This window comes from Hibiscus syriacus, unplaced genomic scaffold, assembly GCF_006381635.1.
Source record: "Hibiscus syriacus cultivar Baekdansim isolate YM2019G1 unplaced genomic scaffold, ASM638163v2 tig00109937_pilon, whole genome shotgun sequence".
NCBI classification, from domain to species: domain Eukaryota; kingdom Viridiplantae; phylum Streptophyta; class Magnoliopsida; order Malvales; family Malvaceae; genus Hibiscus; species Hibiscus syriacus.
The window spans coordinates 269,798-284,759 of record NW_024062534.1 but is presented as its reverse complement, the minus strand read 5'-3'; the positions used below and the strand labels follow the sequence as shown (position 1 = coordinate 284,759).

General features: G+C 33.8%; 1 protein-coding gene across 1 annotated transcript; it reads left to right on the top strand.

The window, feature by feature from the left end:
• Nucleotides 1-7,233: 7,233 nt before the first annotated feature.
• LOC120210880 (actin-related protein 3-like) lies at nucleotides 7,234-14,409 on the top strand. Its single transcript, XM_039209533.1, has 9 exons — nucleotides 7,234-7,585; nucleotides 7,703-8,159; nucleotides 8,582-8,728; nucleotides 9,357-9,449; nucleotides 9,593-9,712; nucleotides 12,770-12,880; nucleotides 13,479-13,604; nucleotides 13,680-13,778; nucleotides 13,999-14,409. The coding sequence occupies exons 1-9, from the start codon at nucleotides 7,539-7,541 to the stop codon at nucleotides 14,077-14,079; spliced, it is 1,281 nt and encodes a 426-aa protein (XP_039065464.1). The 5' UTR covers nucleotides 7,234-7,538; the 3' UTR covers nucleotides 14,080-14,409.
• Nucleotides 14,410-14,962: the final 553 nt, after the last annotated feature.

Here is a 14,962-nt window from a genome sequence, read left to right as displayed (position 1 = left end):
AAACGGTTTCCCGTTACCGTTGAACCACTCATAATAATCCTTAGCATGTATCAAGAAGACAGTAAAAATGGGCTCTCTATGTGGAAGGCGCCGATGTCGATCCTCCCACAACACGACCCACTCATGATGCCTCACCAGCCAATTTGTATCTGTCTTGCCGCGTCTATCTAAGCTATGCAACTCATCCATATTACGAGGTGCTTCCAGAATTGGTTGAAAACAACCAAACTGTCGGAGCACGCGATCAGTGGAGTGCCACTCGACGGTCGCATAACAGATCAGAGGGACCATCGCCATCCAAACATCTGATGGACCCCTCAACTCAGGTGGGATCACCGCCCTCACATCATCAGTAGAATATGGCACCCATTCAAACTAAAACAAATAATATATAATTTTTATCAAAATAATAATCTAATTATATAACTATAATCTAAAATCGATTTTTAAACATTAAAATTCATACCTGTGTGCCAGCCTTCTGATCGATTAACACCCTAATTTTTTCTAAATCATCAGGTAGCTCCTGATGATTTTTCCTATCAGTAGACCACCTATTCAAGGAAAAAAATTATTATACGCTGTATAAAATTATTAATATACAAAATCAGTTTTATAATTACCTCAGAAGTAGTGGAAATACGAATGGGTTCTTCACAACGGAACATAAAAAGGGCAATCGATACCATGCCCAAGACTGCAGCAGTAGGAGACAACCGACGATAGCATTACGCCTGTAGTCAGTGGCTCCACACATCTCCCTGTACAACAAAGCCAAAACTGTCGAGCCCCAACTGAATGATACGGCGAGATGAAAATTGCTAAGATGTCGCAACCACATGCAGTGAACTAGGTTGCACGATTTGTCCGGCATCAGCAACCCTCATATCAACTGCAATATGCATGCCCGTGCATACATCTTAACCTCATCCTCAGAGGCGTCTGCGCTCAACTCCTGAAAATTGGCATCTAACCAATTTAACGGTATCCTACTTCCGATAAAACTTTCCGGGACACGTCATAGATTATCACGACACAAAGTAGTCCAAGAACCGGAAGCTATCTCTGATTTCACATCTCCATCCACCGGAAGCCCCAGGTGCATAGAAACATCCTCAATCGTGATCGTGCACTCACCGTACGGAAGATGGAATGTGTGGGTCTCCGGCCTCCACCGCTCTACTAAGGCAGAAATAAGGTCCGATTCTATCTTACAGTGACCCTGATATCTACCTATGTAACCAAATTTAGCCTCTACTAAATACGGCAATACACGACTAGGTATCACTAACTTAAGATTCCTAATAAAATGATCTAATACACGGTCCTTCTCCTAAAAATAAATAATTACAAAAATTAATTCTTAATCTAATAATCATGCATTAAATAAATCAACTAATTATTACTAATAATTTAAATTAAATTAAAACGTTAAAATGTTACCGTATCAACAAAGTGTCGAGATATATAATTTCCATCCAAGCGAAGTAGACTGCCTTCCATTATATATCTAAAAAAGAATTATATTAGTAAAATATTAAATAAAATAAAATACTTAAATAAATTAAATACATAATATTAAAATATTATAAAATATACCTTAAACAGTGAGATTATTTGAGAGAAATTGAGAGAAATTGAGAGAATTTGGTGTGATGAAAGTGATTGAGGATGGGGGTATTTATAGGGAGGATTAGGGTGTGGACGAGTGGGTAATTAAAGGTATAACGCGCCCCATGTACCGCGCTATACCCTACATGTCAGATAACCAGGTATAGCGCGGCCCCCGATCCGCGCTATACCCCTACATGGCATATAGCGCGGATCAGGGGCCGCGCTATACCCACGTGTAACCTATGTCAACGTATAGAGCAGGGCAGGAGGGGCGCTATACCCCACGTGGCGCCAAATCAGTATATAGCGCGGGACAGGTGACGCGCTTTATTGCTACGGGTGTTAGATCGGAAAATATAATCTGACCGGTGTTAGATCGATAAATATACCGATCACCGATGATTTTTCAGGAATTTCACCAGAAACATCTTTAGAATAATCTTTTAAAGAAACTTTATTTTTCTATAATTACATATAATTTACCTTTAAAAAGCAATTATGTATAATTTAATATTTATTTGTCTTATTTAAGGTTTATAGTTTAAGGTTTAAGATTTAGATTTTAAATTAAAATAAATTATAAAATAAAATTATATGATTTATGTATCAAATAATAATTTATTTTTAAATAATTTTTTGAATAGTTTGATGTGATTAAAAGGTGATACATGTTCGTAATTTTTCTTAGCAATCAATAATGCGCATACAAATTTGACAAATATAATTGTTTAAATCCGAGATTCCTAAAGATAATAATACTCTTTTTTTATAACTAAAACCATTCAATAAATTCTTGTTTTTAAATAATTAAATTTAAAACATAATATATAAATATATACACCATATGTATATTAAATAATAAAATCTACCTAATATATATTTCAAATAATAATCTATTTCTCGATAAAGTCAAGACAATAATTCAGGTGAGTAAACTATTAACTCTAATAATACAGTTCAAAATTTATTTTAAGATCTATAACATTTATTACAGTAGAAGATAGACTTGTCATCGATGTGATGAATTTAAAAGAAAATTATTAAATTTTATCACATTAGAATGATGAGTTTAAAAAAGTATAAATTTTTATTAGAATTTTTATGAGTGAATTGTCATCTAGTTTGACAAATTCTAAATCATTATAACAATTAGGGTAAATTATGTAAATAGCCTCAAACTTTTTAAAATATTTGTATTTTAGTCACTGAACTTTTGAAACTCGCAATATAATCATGGAGTATTTTCAGAAGAATAAGATAATATCATTTGTAGCCTTTACATGAGCATTGGAATTAGGTAACTATATGATTACTATACTTGGGTTTTTTTTCTTCTTCTTAAGAATTACGCTCTAATTTATATGATTATCTCGGAGAGCCACCTGCCTTACCTTTAAGCATGAAATGAAGAGAGAGTGTGAGAATTATTCGGTTCCTCGAATGGTGAACCAAGCGTCAAACTGACCACTACCACCATCACCACCAGTCATGCCCTGCCAACCACGCACCAAGATCCCAGACATTCCATTAGGAATTTTCTTGTCAAACTAGGCGAAAGATTCTCCGATGCTCATCCACAATCCACCACCAACCCCATGAATTTTCGATATGCTCCCGATGTTTCCTTTGCTCAAGAGCATCCATATGAGAGTTCCATGAACATACTTCTATCGGCTTCTTCCCTCAGTCCCTTAAACAGTCATTGTTCTCAAGTAATAAATGGTACTACCCAGTTTATTGTTAACGATGTTGATGGTCCTAGTGATATGTTTCAAGGCCTTGATGGTTTGCAAGCGACCTGATCTACAGAAACAGTTGGCAGATACTGGATGGGTCTGCGTACTTACACGGAACCAAGAGACTACCGTCGATCCTAAAACTCTATCTGCAAGTTTCTAAAATTGAGTGATCAAAATGCAAACACTCTAAAAATTTGAGAACTATTTATATACTTTACCTTAACAATTATCATAAATGATTAATTAAAATTTAAACCATCATATAAATTTAAATAATTATTCTGTCTGAATTGTTAGGCTAATTTTACTATTTTATATCCAAAAAGTTGTTAATTAATTATTCTAGTAGTAATAAATTTTATATAGTAGGTTGTAATCATATAAAACTGAGAGAGAGAAACTGAAGGCGGCGTAAAGAGATGATGGGTCCCGAAGCAGAACCTGAAGCATGATGGGATATGTCTTATGTTTTCTTTTTCTAAGCAAAAAATAATATCAACCAATCACCGACTAGTTTGCGACCCACATGAGCCAAGGTGGCCAAACACGTGTCACGTGCCTTGGCATCTGATCAAAGTGCCAAGATGTGGCCTTGTCACATTTTTTTATTAATAAAGGAGTTCATCATCATTAACTTTGGATTCTACTTGTTTTCTGAAGGAAAAAAAACAATTTATTATGGTTTATAAGAAAATTTATAGGGGTGAATAGGGATGGGTATGAGTCCGGTATTTTGTCCATTCGATCCCATCCGAGAATAAGAAGTCCTCCACCCGAAACCTGACCTGACTTGATCAATACAAGTTTTCACCCGATTTGATATATAACTTAAAAACCCGACCCGACCTGAAATAATACAAAATTATTTTTTATTCAATAAAAAATAGTCACTTAATTGGGAAAAATAATATATAAAGGGGTATTATTGTAATTATTCTTAAATATTTAAGATAAAATTATATATATTCGGGCCGGATCGATTATTTTTCACCCTAAACTCGAACCCGACCTAATCCGATCCGAATCTGAATTTTTTAAAAAAATCTGACCCGATCGGGTCGAAACCCGTCGGGTTCGGATCTCATACCCATCCCTAGGGTGAAGTCAAGTTTAAGGAATTAAATTCCATTTATAATTTGAGTTTAATTTGTTTTTATTTTTTAAATCCATTTTAAATTAAATTTAAAATTACCTAGACTAAATTAGCTAACTTCATGACTTTTTTATATTTAAAATTTGATTTAAAAAATTCCAGATTTGTGATACTTAATTTGTTTTCAAACACTCCAAATGGAATCGAACACCCATCCGTTATACTTTAATATAAAACCATGAAATAGACACCATATTCTTAGCATATATCTAATTAAGAATATATATAAAAAATTCACGACCGAATTACGTCATTGATTAAAGGAATAATTATTATTCTTATATGTCATGGGTTCAAACACCAACAACTACAGCAAAAGTGATTGAGCATGCATTATCAAACGATTGAGAGTATTTAAACATATACTATTTTATAATCACCTTAGCTTAATAAAAAAAGAATATATAAAATTTTATGTATTTATATTTTTATAATGCTTGCATTTATAATAAATTTATGTTTTTTATACGTGAAGTAGGTAAGGCCGAATCACATTAAATTTCATTTTTTTCTCGTGTCTTACGTATTTCTTATTTTATATTAATTCATTTTAATTTTTCTACTTTCAAATTTCTAACAAATGATACTACAACGAGATTTTTTAATTGCAATGGAAGTAAGTCTTAATCGTCCCAATAATGTTTCAATAAATATTTAGTAAGAATTGAAATTATTAAAAGTCTGATGACAGTACTTCAACGAACTAATATTTGGCTTATATAAAATTCAAAGTAATTGAAGATTATTCGATGATTAAATTTATTTATATACAAATTCTTATGAGTAAGTCTTAACATTTAAAATTATTATATATAATTATTTTAAAAAATATATAATCTCTCTTGTGACTCTACTATTATTAAAGTCTATATTAAAAGATGAATTTAATAGAGAAAGAAAAAAATTATTTTAAGATACATTAAAACTTTTTAAGAATATATTATTGTTTTTTTCTCTTTGTAATTTTTAAATTCAAATTAATTTTGTGTTCTCTTATTCTTAAAAGTAGATAAAATTGAATTAAAATAAATGATTCTAAAAAGTCTAAAATTTTTAGTTTTACGTGAATATATTCTATTTCCTATTATTAATTTCAGCATTTGATTTTGATTTATCTCATTCAATGGTCCTAAAAATATTTTACATTGAGTATAAATGAATCTTACCCCATATATATATATATATACACACACACATAGGGACATGACCCAGTTATACTATATAAAACTAATAAATTTTACACTAATTTATAGATATTGCATTTAAATAAATAAATATCTTAGATTTAATTAAAATTTATACTCGTAAATAAACATCTTTTAACTCACAGTAAAAAAAAATTCTCTTTTTACCTCAATCCGAATCCTAAATCTTAATCTTCAAAATCTCAAACCCGAAACCCTTATCGTATACACCAAATCCTAAAATTCTAGATCTTAAACTTTAAATCCTAAACTTAAACCCTAAACTTTAAAGTTAAATCTTAAACCCCAAATTCTAAATTCTAACCCTAACAAGAAAAATTATTGTTTTACATATTTTGATAGCCATTAGATTTAAATAATAAATGACTTAGATTTAATTAATATTTATAACTCATAAACAAACATTTCTTTAACTCATATATATATCTACTTACGCTATGTAAAATTAATAAGCTTTACACCGATTTATAGCATTAAGTTTAAATAAATAAATGACTTAAATCTAATTAAAATTATAACGCATAAATAAATATTTCTTTAACTACAGTAAAATAATATTTTTTTTCATTTTAGATTTTAGAGTTTAATATTCAGGGTTTAAATTTAGGGTTTATGATATTTATCTTGGGTTTAGACTTTATAGTCAAGGATTTGGAGATTGGAGTTTATGGTAATAGTTTTAGGGTTTAAACTTTGAGATTGAGGTAAAAAGAGATTATTTTATTGTAAGTTAATATATATATATATATATATATTATTCTACATAAAGGTCACTTTATTTACAAATTCTCAATAGTACCAAATAAGCAGCAATGACCCTTTTAATGAATAAAGAATAGCAAAACAAGGCGTCAAATAGTAACGTTATAATTTATTATGTTTCACTGAATCCATTCTTCATTTATCAAGTTCAAAAGTGCACCAACTCAGTTTCCATAACCATTACCTTATGTGCCAAAGCTCATACATAACAAGATTACCTTGATTGCTCAACGAAGTCCACAAGCTAATTGCTCACCATGGTTCACGTAATTTTCTGAATTTACGTATAGTTAAGTTTTGAAAACAATTGAAAGTTTATGTACTAAAATGGGCCAAAACTTATAGTTTAAGCATGTTGAGTTTTTAACGGTGTGTACTAAAATGAAATAAAAACTAAACATCAGGTATAATTTTAAAAAATGAAAGTTTAAATATTAAAACGGATCAAAACTATAGTTTAGGTACTATATGTGTAGTTTACCCTTATTATTATTATTATAGAATAAACGATCAAGCGATTAAAACGATAATAGAATAAAAGTTCAACGATCAAGTTAATTTTTTTTAAAATTGTAATGATTAAAATAGGAGTGAAAAAAGTTGAGTGGTAAATTCGTAATTTACCATTAAAAGAAGGATGGAAGATTGGTTCGTTGTCTTGCTCTCTACTGTTTGATTGCTAAGAGAAGTACCAATCAAGAGAAGCAGAAGGAGAAAGAAAAAAGAGAGGGGATTTGGTGTTTTGATGATAAAGATTGGAAAATTTTAATGCCTAGTTTTCCTGATTCCCCATAGTTTGGGATATCACTGACGAACAACTATTGTGTGAAGAAGCATACTGTTGAAACGTCGCTTGCCTTTTTTGGTTGGGATCAAAGTTTATTGTTATCGTTATCCACCAACAGTGCCATCGGGGGGCGGGGGAGGCGTCTTCTCCTTATTTGCGCTTCTTCAAGCGCGGTTCATGACCATGATCTCTTGCCCAAAATTCTCTCTCGGATCTCGCTCGCAGATCCACTACAACACCAACAAGCAACAACTCTTAAGCTTTTGTTTTGATTCTCGATGGACCCAACTTATAGCCCTGCTGTCGTCATTGACAACGGAACTGGGTAGGTTTATTTTCCCCCCTTTTCTGACTTATAGTAGCTGTATATTCATTACTCACAATCTGTTTGAAGAAATTCCCCTGTTTCATTTTGTTTTCTCGAATTGGTCCTTTTTGGCAGATATACTAAAATGGGATTCGCGGGCAATGTAGAGCCGTGTTTTATTCAGCCAACAGTAGTAGCAGTTAACGAGTCTTTTCTCAATCAATCCAGAACTTCTTCCAAGTCAAATTGGTCAAGTCAGTATTCAGCTGGGGTAATGGCGGATCTTGATTTCTTCATTGGAGATGAAGCGCTGATGAAATCAAGATCGAGTAACACTTATAACCTAAACTATCCTATTAAACACAGTCAAGTTTATAACTGGGATGCTATGGAACGGTATTGGCAGCAATGTATATTCAATTATTTACGGTGTGATCCTGAGGATCATTACTTTTTGTTGACCGAGAGTCCTCTTACTGCTCCTGAGAATCGAGAATATACAGGCGAAATTATGTTTGAGACGTTTAATGTTCCGGGGCTTTATATTGCTGTGAATTCTGTGCTTGCTTTAGCTGGGTACACTACCTCTAAGGTTGGTGACTCATTTCCTGAATTGTTTGTGTTTCTTTTGTTCTCTGTTTTGGTTAGTTATTTACTAGCTTGTTAGTTGAATCGGTTGGGTCCTTTGACTATCCATGATTGTTATTATTAATTGTATTAAACTAAACTTTTTAACTGTCTCTGTGTATGAATGCTGGTTTTAGAATGGTCAGCTATTCAGTAGTCAACTAATTGATTTAAAGCCATTTAGTAATTGAGAAATCAGTGCGTATGCCTATTGCTAAGCATATGGGTATAAGCCATGGGGTATTTTGGATACTTCATAGAGTTGAGTTTAAAGAACCGGTATATATTGTACTTAGCTGTATATCCTACATTACATGCATTTATTGTCTTGCTAATTATCCATATATAGTGTTTGCTTCCATTTAGATTGACATACAATTTTCTTAGTGTGAGATGACAGGAGTGGTAGTGGATGTTGGAGATGGGACTACGCATATTGTACCTGTTGCTGATGGTTATGTTATTGGGAGCAGCATTAAGTCAATTCCAATAGCTGGAAAAGATGTTACACTCTTCATACAACAGCTTATGCAGGTACTTGTTTTTCCTCGAATCCCTACCCATTAACATAAAAGTAGTTTCTGCTTCTTGATATTAGAAAGCTTGATATCCATTTACTATTTATTCAAGATTTCTAGTATTTCTAGACTTCTAGTTATTTATATGTCCTGATGAGAAACTTATCTACTCGTCTCAGTGTCATTCAGCCTTATATATGACTGGATTAATATGCTTATGAAGTTATCTACTTCTGTTCTAAGTACTATACTTTCACATACACAGTCTAAGTTGTGACTGTATAACTATCATGCGTTCTTCCAATGACCATTTGGGTTGTGTGGTATATTATTTTTAGAGGAAACTGAGTGACGTTTTAAATTTTATCTTCATTGAAGAAATGCTAGATTTAAGTTGACGATAAGAGCTGTTCTCAGGTAGCTCTTCAAATTAACGTGTCTTTCTTTTACCTCTCTTGTTTTTATTACCTTGCCTGAGATTGCTTTCATCAAAAGCTCAAAGGTGCTAGACTTAAATTGTTTCTCTTCTTGTAGTTGTTATCTTGTACATGTCATGTGCAGCTTTGATTTATGATTATGGATATGGTAAAATAATCTTTATGCATTATTCTTGAATTCTTGCCTTTTGACACCATCTTTTGCAGGAAAGAGGAGAGAAAATTCCACCGGAGGACTCATTTGAAGCAGCTCGAAAAGTGAAGGAAATGTACTGCTATACATGTTCTGATGTAGTCAAGGTCATATTATATTTCACTGGTTTGTGGTTTTGTAAAACATTTTGGCATGAGTCATCACCTCATGATTATTACATGTCATGAGATACTGTAATGAAGTTCTCATGTTCTGACGTTCCAATGATAATTTGATAATGACCATTTAGGAGTTCAACAAGCATGACAAAGAGCCTGGAAAGTATATCAAACATTGGAGAAGTATTAGACCGAAGACTGGGGCACCGTATTCCTGTGACATTGGTTATGAAAGATTTTTAGGCCCTGAGGTTTGTCCTCTTTTTTTTTTTTCAAACTCATTCCTTAAGTCTAAGATTACACGAACTTTTGGCTTTTCTCCAGGTTTAATAAGTATATTTGGGATTGGGGTTAGTGTAGGATAACTCTGCTAGATTAACATGTTCTTGTGGATCAACTTAAGCACCGATTAGCTAACTCTTTCAAGTTATTAAACTCTTGGCTGCTTTATGAAGATTTCTCCAAATAATATGAATATATTACACAATACCCTCGTGCACACTTATAAATATATCAATCGTATAACAGTAGCACACAAGCAATGATTTTCCTATTCATTAGGATTAATAATGAGATGTTTGAGCATCGTTTTCCTTATTTTCAATATTTAAGCTATGTCCTCTCTTGAGACTTTGGTTGCCTTCTATCATTTCTGGTCAACTCTTATTTGTCAAAAAGCAGAATCCTCCTACTCTTTTCTCTGACCTGCTTATACTAAAAATCTTTCTTCGTATATGAGCATATAATTATGTCCTAGCTGTGATCTTGCTGACAATAAGTTGGTGTAGATCAACTAGGACAAAATATTTCCTTGTCTAAATATTTTCTTCACTTCTCTGTGCCAGTTATATTTCTTAAATGCATGGTTTTGGCATTTTTCTTCTTTGAGGTTGCACCTATGTTTTTGATAATACACTGCAGTTTGCAGATGATTTAATTATTTTTTGTCGAGATTCAATTACTCAGATAAAGAATGTTAGAAGAGTTTTGAGGATTTTCGGTTTATTGACGGGGCTCCAACTGAATTTAGCAAAAAGCAAGCTGTATGGGATTAATGTGGAGAGTGACATCCTTGATGTTTGGGCTAGGGATATTGGCTGCTCTGTTGATTCATTCCCGACTGTTTACTTAGGTCTACCTTTAGGGGAGAAGAAGAACTCCGCAAAGCTTTGGGAACCGGTCATTGATAATTTCAGCAAGAAATTGGCAGGCTGGAAAGCTAATTCTCTATCTATGGCCGGTAGGTTAGTACTTATTAACTCGGTTTTATCTTCCCTACCTATTTTTTACCTATCCATTTTTAAGATGCCTTCTACTATTTCTCACCGGTTAAATTCCATGATGTCGATTTTTTTATGGGGTGGAGGGGATGGAAAGAAGAAAATTCACTAGGTGAGCTGGGATAAAATTTGCAAACCATTGAGTGGTGGTGGTTTGGGTGTTGTTGATTTGAATGTTTCAAACCGAGCTTTGTTGGGTAAGTGGATTTGGAAATTTGCAAATGACAAAAATTCGATGTTGAAGAAATTCTTATGTTGTAAACACAATGTCAGCTGTCAGACTATGGATATTAACAAGGTTATTTCTCAAAATGATTCTTGGATGTGGAGGGGAATTGTTAATAACTTCATTAAGGATGATACCATTGGAGGTTGTCTTAGATCCCATGCAAAGATACAAATTGGGAATGGAAATCTATATCCTTTTGGTGTGATACATGGCTTGGGGAGTTTCCTTCGAAATTTCTTTTTCCAAGAATTTTTGCCCTTTCTACTAATAAAACGGGTAATGTTGCAGACTTTGGGAGTTTGAATTCAACCGGATGGGAATGGTGTGTGAAGACTAGGAGGAATCTTTGTGATTGGGAGGTGGAGCAGCTGATAGAGCTGTTGGATAGGCTGAAAAATGTTAAACTTATTGAGTCATTGGATGATGGGTTGTTGTGGAATGGGTTGAATGTGGGGCTGTTTTCTGTTAAAGATTGCAGGAAAGCTCTTTATAATTTTAATGATGAATCTTTATTTTGGAGTAACTGTGTTTGGTTGGGCTTAGTTCCTCCTAGAGTAGAATCTTTCATTTGGCAATTGTCCCATCAAAAAGTTGCTGTTAGAGTTGAATTGTTGAGAAGAGGGGTTCCTTTAGGGGAAAACATTCTCTGCCCTCATTGTAACCTGCAAGATGAATCAATCCAGCATCTTTTCATTTCATGTCGAGTTTCGTGGGAACTTTGATATAAGATTATAGGGTACTGGGTTTTCGGTTAGTTTTACCGCCAGACCCTCCTTCGCTGCTTAGTTCTTGGGCTGATGTGAATCCTAAATCTGTTATGTGGAAGTTTATTCCGGGGGCAGTCTTTTGGTCAATATGGAAGATTAGAAATGAGATCATTTTTGAGGAAAAGAAGTTGGATAGATTATCATTGTTTTTCACTGTTCGGTTAAGGTTAGCCAAATGGTATTTGGCAAAATATCCACTTATCCCTATTCAGATGGATTCTTTAATTGCTGACCTTTCTTTGGCTGATAATCTAACAGAGTACATAGACATGAATAGGAGGGCGATTTATTGGAGTCCTCCTCCAGTGGATTTTTTTAAGTTGAATGTGGATGGGGCTGTTAGTACGGTTGGTATGTATGCTGGAACAGGGGGTATTCTCAGAGATTGGAATCGGGATATTCTTTTCTCTTTTTCAGAAAGTGTCGGTCCTTATCCTACAATCCTAGCAGAGCTGAAGGCTATCAAAAAAGAAATTGATCTATTTGTTTCATCACAATGGGCTTCGAAGGGCAGACTAATTATTGAAAGCGATTCAAAGATAGCAGTGGATTGGATTAAAGACCAAGCTCTTACACCTGCTTTTCTGTCAAACTTTGTCAAGGAAATTGTGTCTATTGTTTCTGCTATTCAGGCTTTTGTTAGGTGGATTCCTAGATGGTGTAACTGTGAGGCCGATAAGTTAGCAAAGGAAGGAATTGGGTAATTTTTGTCGTTGCTTAGGCAGGTTTGTAAGCCTTAAGAGCAAAGTACCCTCAGGACTGTTTTTAAGTTTTATGTAGTTTGCAAGACTGTTTTTAAGCCTTATGTATCTGGTTTATTATCAATAAATTGATGCACTCTTTTCCTCCTTCCGCTAGTTGGTCCTAGCTTTAGGGTAGAGGACCACTATGAGGGAGGTTTTTAATGAGACATCCTATTCCTATAAAAAAAAATAATACACTGCTGTTTGAGAAATAAAAGATTAACTTTGCTGCTTATAAATTGCTTCTTGAATCTTGTTGATGATGTTTCTGTATTGATTGGTTTGACAGGTTTTCTTCAGTCCTGAGATTTATAGCAGTGATTTTACGACTCCCTTACCAGTTGTAATAGATAAGTGCATTCAGTCAGCACCAATTGACACCAGAAGAGCTTTGTATAAGGTAAAGTATGGTATTCTCACTAGGAAAAGAGAACCAGTTTGCAAATTTTGGTTCTTTTATCCATGACAAATCTAAATGAAACAATATGAAGTATCGTATATGAAGGTTGAGACGAACTGGTTAAGGATTCACCTGGCAGTACTTCTATCAAAAAAAAAAAAAGGATTCACCTGGCAGTCATGCACTTTGCCTCTTGATAGAACAGTCTCTTTTTAAATTAACTTTTGTAGGATGAAGTTCTTGATATGTGATTATTTTCACTTTAAACTCTTGAACCAGTGTTTTTATTTATGAGCTGATTAGATTTTGTTTTCTCATACAAGGTCTGATGCTAATATATATATATTCAAAGTCATAGCTGGGTTATTCCTACCCTTTTTAACCCAAAAAAATGCTTAGCCTAGTTGCAGTATGCTGATAATGGCTTGTGCCTACTGATGGTTACATTGTTGGTACTTAACAAGAAGCAAGGAAAACGTGAAGATAAATGCATAAACCTGATGAATGAATTGAGAAAAGGATGAATTTTCACTTGTTTTGTCATGTGTCCCTATAAATACTTCAATGCTCTCTTTTTCACTATTGAAACATTTTTCAGAACATAGTATTATCTGGTGGATCAACCATGTTCAAAGATTTCCACAGAAGGTTGCAGCGAGATCTGAAAAAGATTGTAGATGCCCGATTACTTGTGTCTGATACTCGAGTTGGTGGGGAAATAAAAGTATGGATATTTTTGCTTGTATTTTCATCCTACTGTGATTTTAAAATGCTAATTGCTTTGGGTCTTCACCTCCAGTCACAACCCGTGGAAGTTAATGTAGTCAGTTATCCTATCCAAAGATTTGCGGTATGGTTTGGAGGTTCTGTACTTGCATCAACACCTGAATTTTTCGCGGTATGAATCTCCACCCATAAGCTCATCTTAGTCTCTTCTCTTTACTGTCTGCTGAATGGCTTGATTTTGGCATTTATGGTTTGCCACTGTTCTTGCTTGGTTTTTTTGTCAATCGCCCGATGTGCTTTGCCATAAACATCGTGTGATTCATCAATCTTATTTTTTTAACACTAAAATTTTGGATCTTGGCTGAATGTCTTCTAACCTCCCCAATGTGCAGGCATGTCATACAAAAGCTGAATACGAGGAATACGGAGCCAGTATTTGCCGTACAAATCCTGTTTTTAAGGGCATGTATTGAGGAAAATGTCAATTTTCCAGCTGATCATTGGAAAAAGCATTCTCTGATAACGCTCGAGTGCCTGACTTGCTATTCCCACTTTAATCTTGCACATCAAGTTAATTCCCTGGTTCCGGCTTTGTTCGGTGCTCATATGTCTTCATTGTAAGAGGTGGTACAAAACATGGCAGCCGGTCTTCAATTGCAGTAGTTCAAAAGGGAAGTTCTTTCATTCATTCTTCGATCCAGAGTTAAAAAGGGTCCTCACAGCAGCCTAGGGATGCAATTAGATATGTTTCCATCGGGCCCTGGCAACACTGACGCATCAGATGGAATGCCGAATAGTTGGGGGAAGATCTTCTGAAGAGCTGAATTCCATTTATAATGTTTTAGCTTACTCAGGTCTTAGAGATTTTACAAAGTTTAGGTACATTTTCTGTTAAATTTATCTCGGGTAATACTGATCAAAGTTTTGAAGATTCGATTTCATAGTTTTTGTTACAAAAATAAAGAACTAGTTAACATAATATTTCACATTATTTTACAGCTAATGGACTAGAAGCAAATTGTTTACATCATCTGTATGTAATATGCTATTTATATTATATTGTTCATATACACGTACAAGAAGCTGCTTATTTGGCATATTGAGAATGATGTGAGCTAAGCCAAATAATTAATGACTTGGAGATTGTGAAAGATGATCGGACGAGCAAGCCAAGATTTACAGTTACTTCCAAATAATTCGGATGGTATGACATATACAAAATCATTACAAATAGTATCTTTTTGTGCACACAACATTGGATGCCCTCACATCCCGTCCAAGTATTTGTTTCAGATTGGCATTTAATGCAAGTCCTTTTCTTTTAAAGAAAAAAGTTTATTTGGTTCCGGCGAAGAC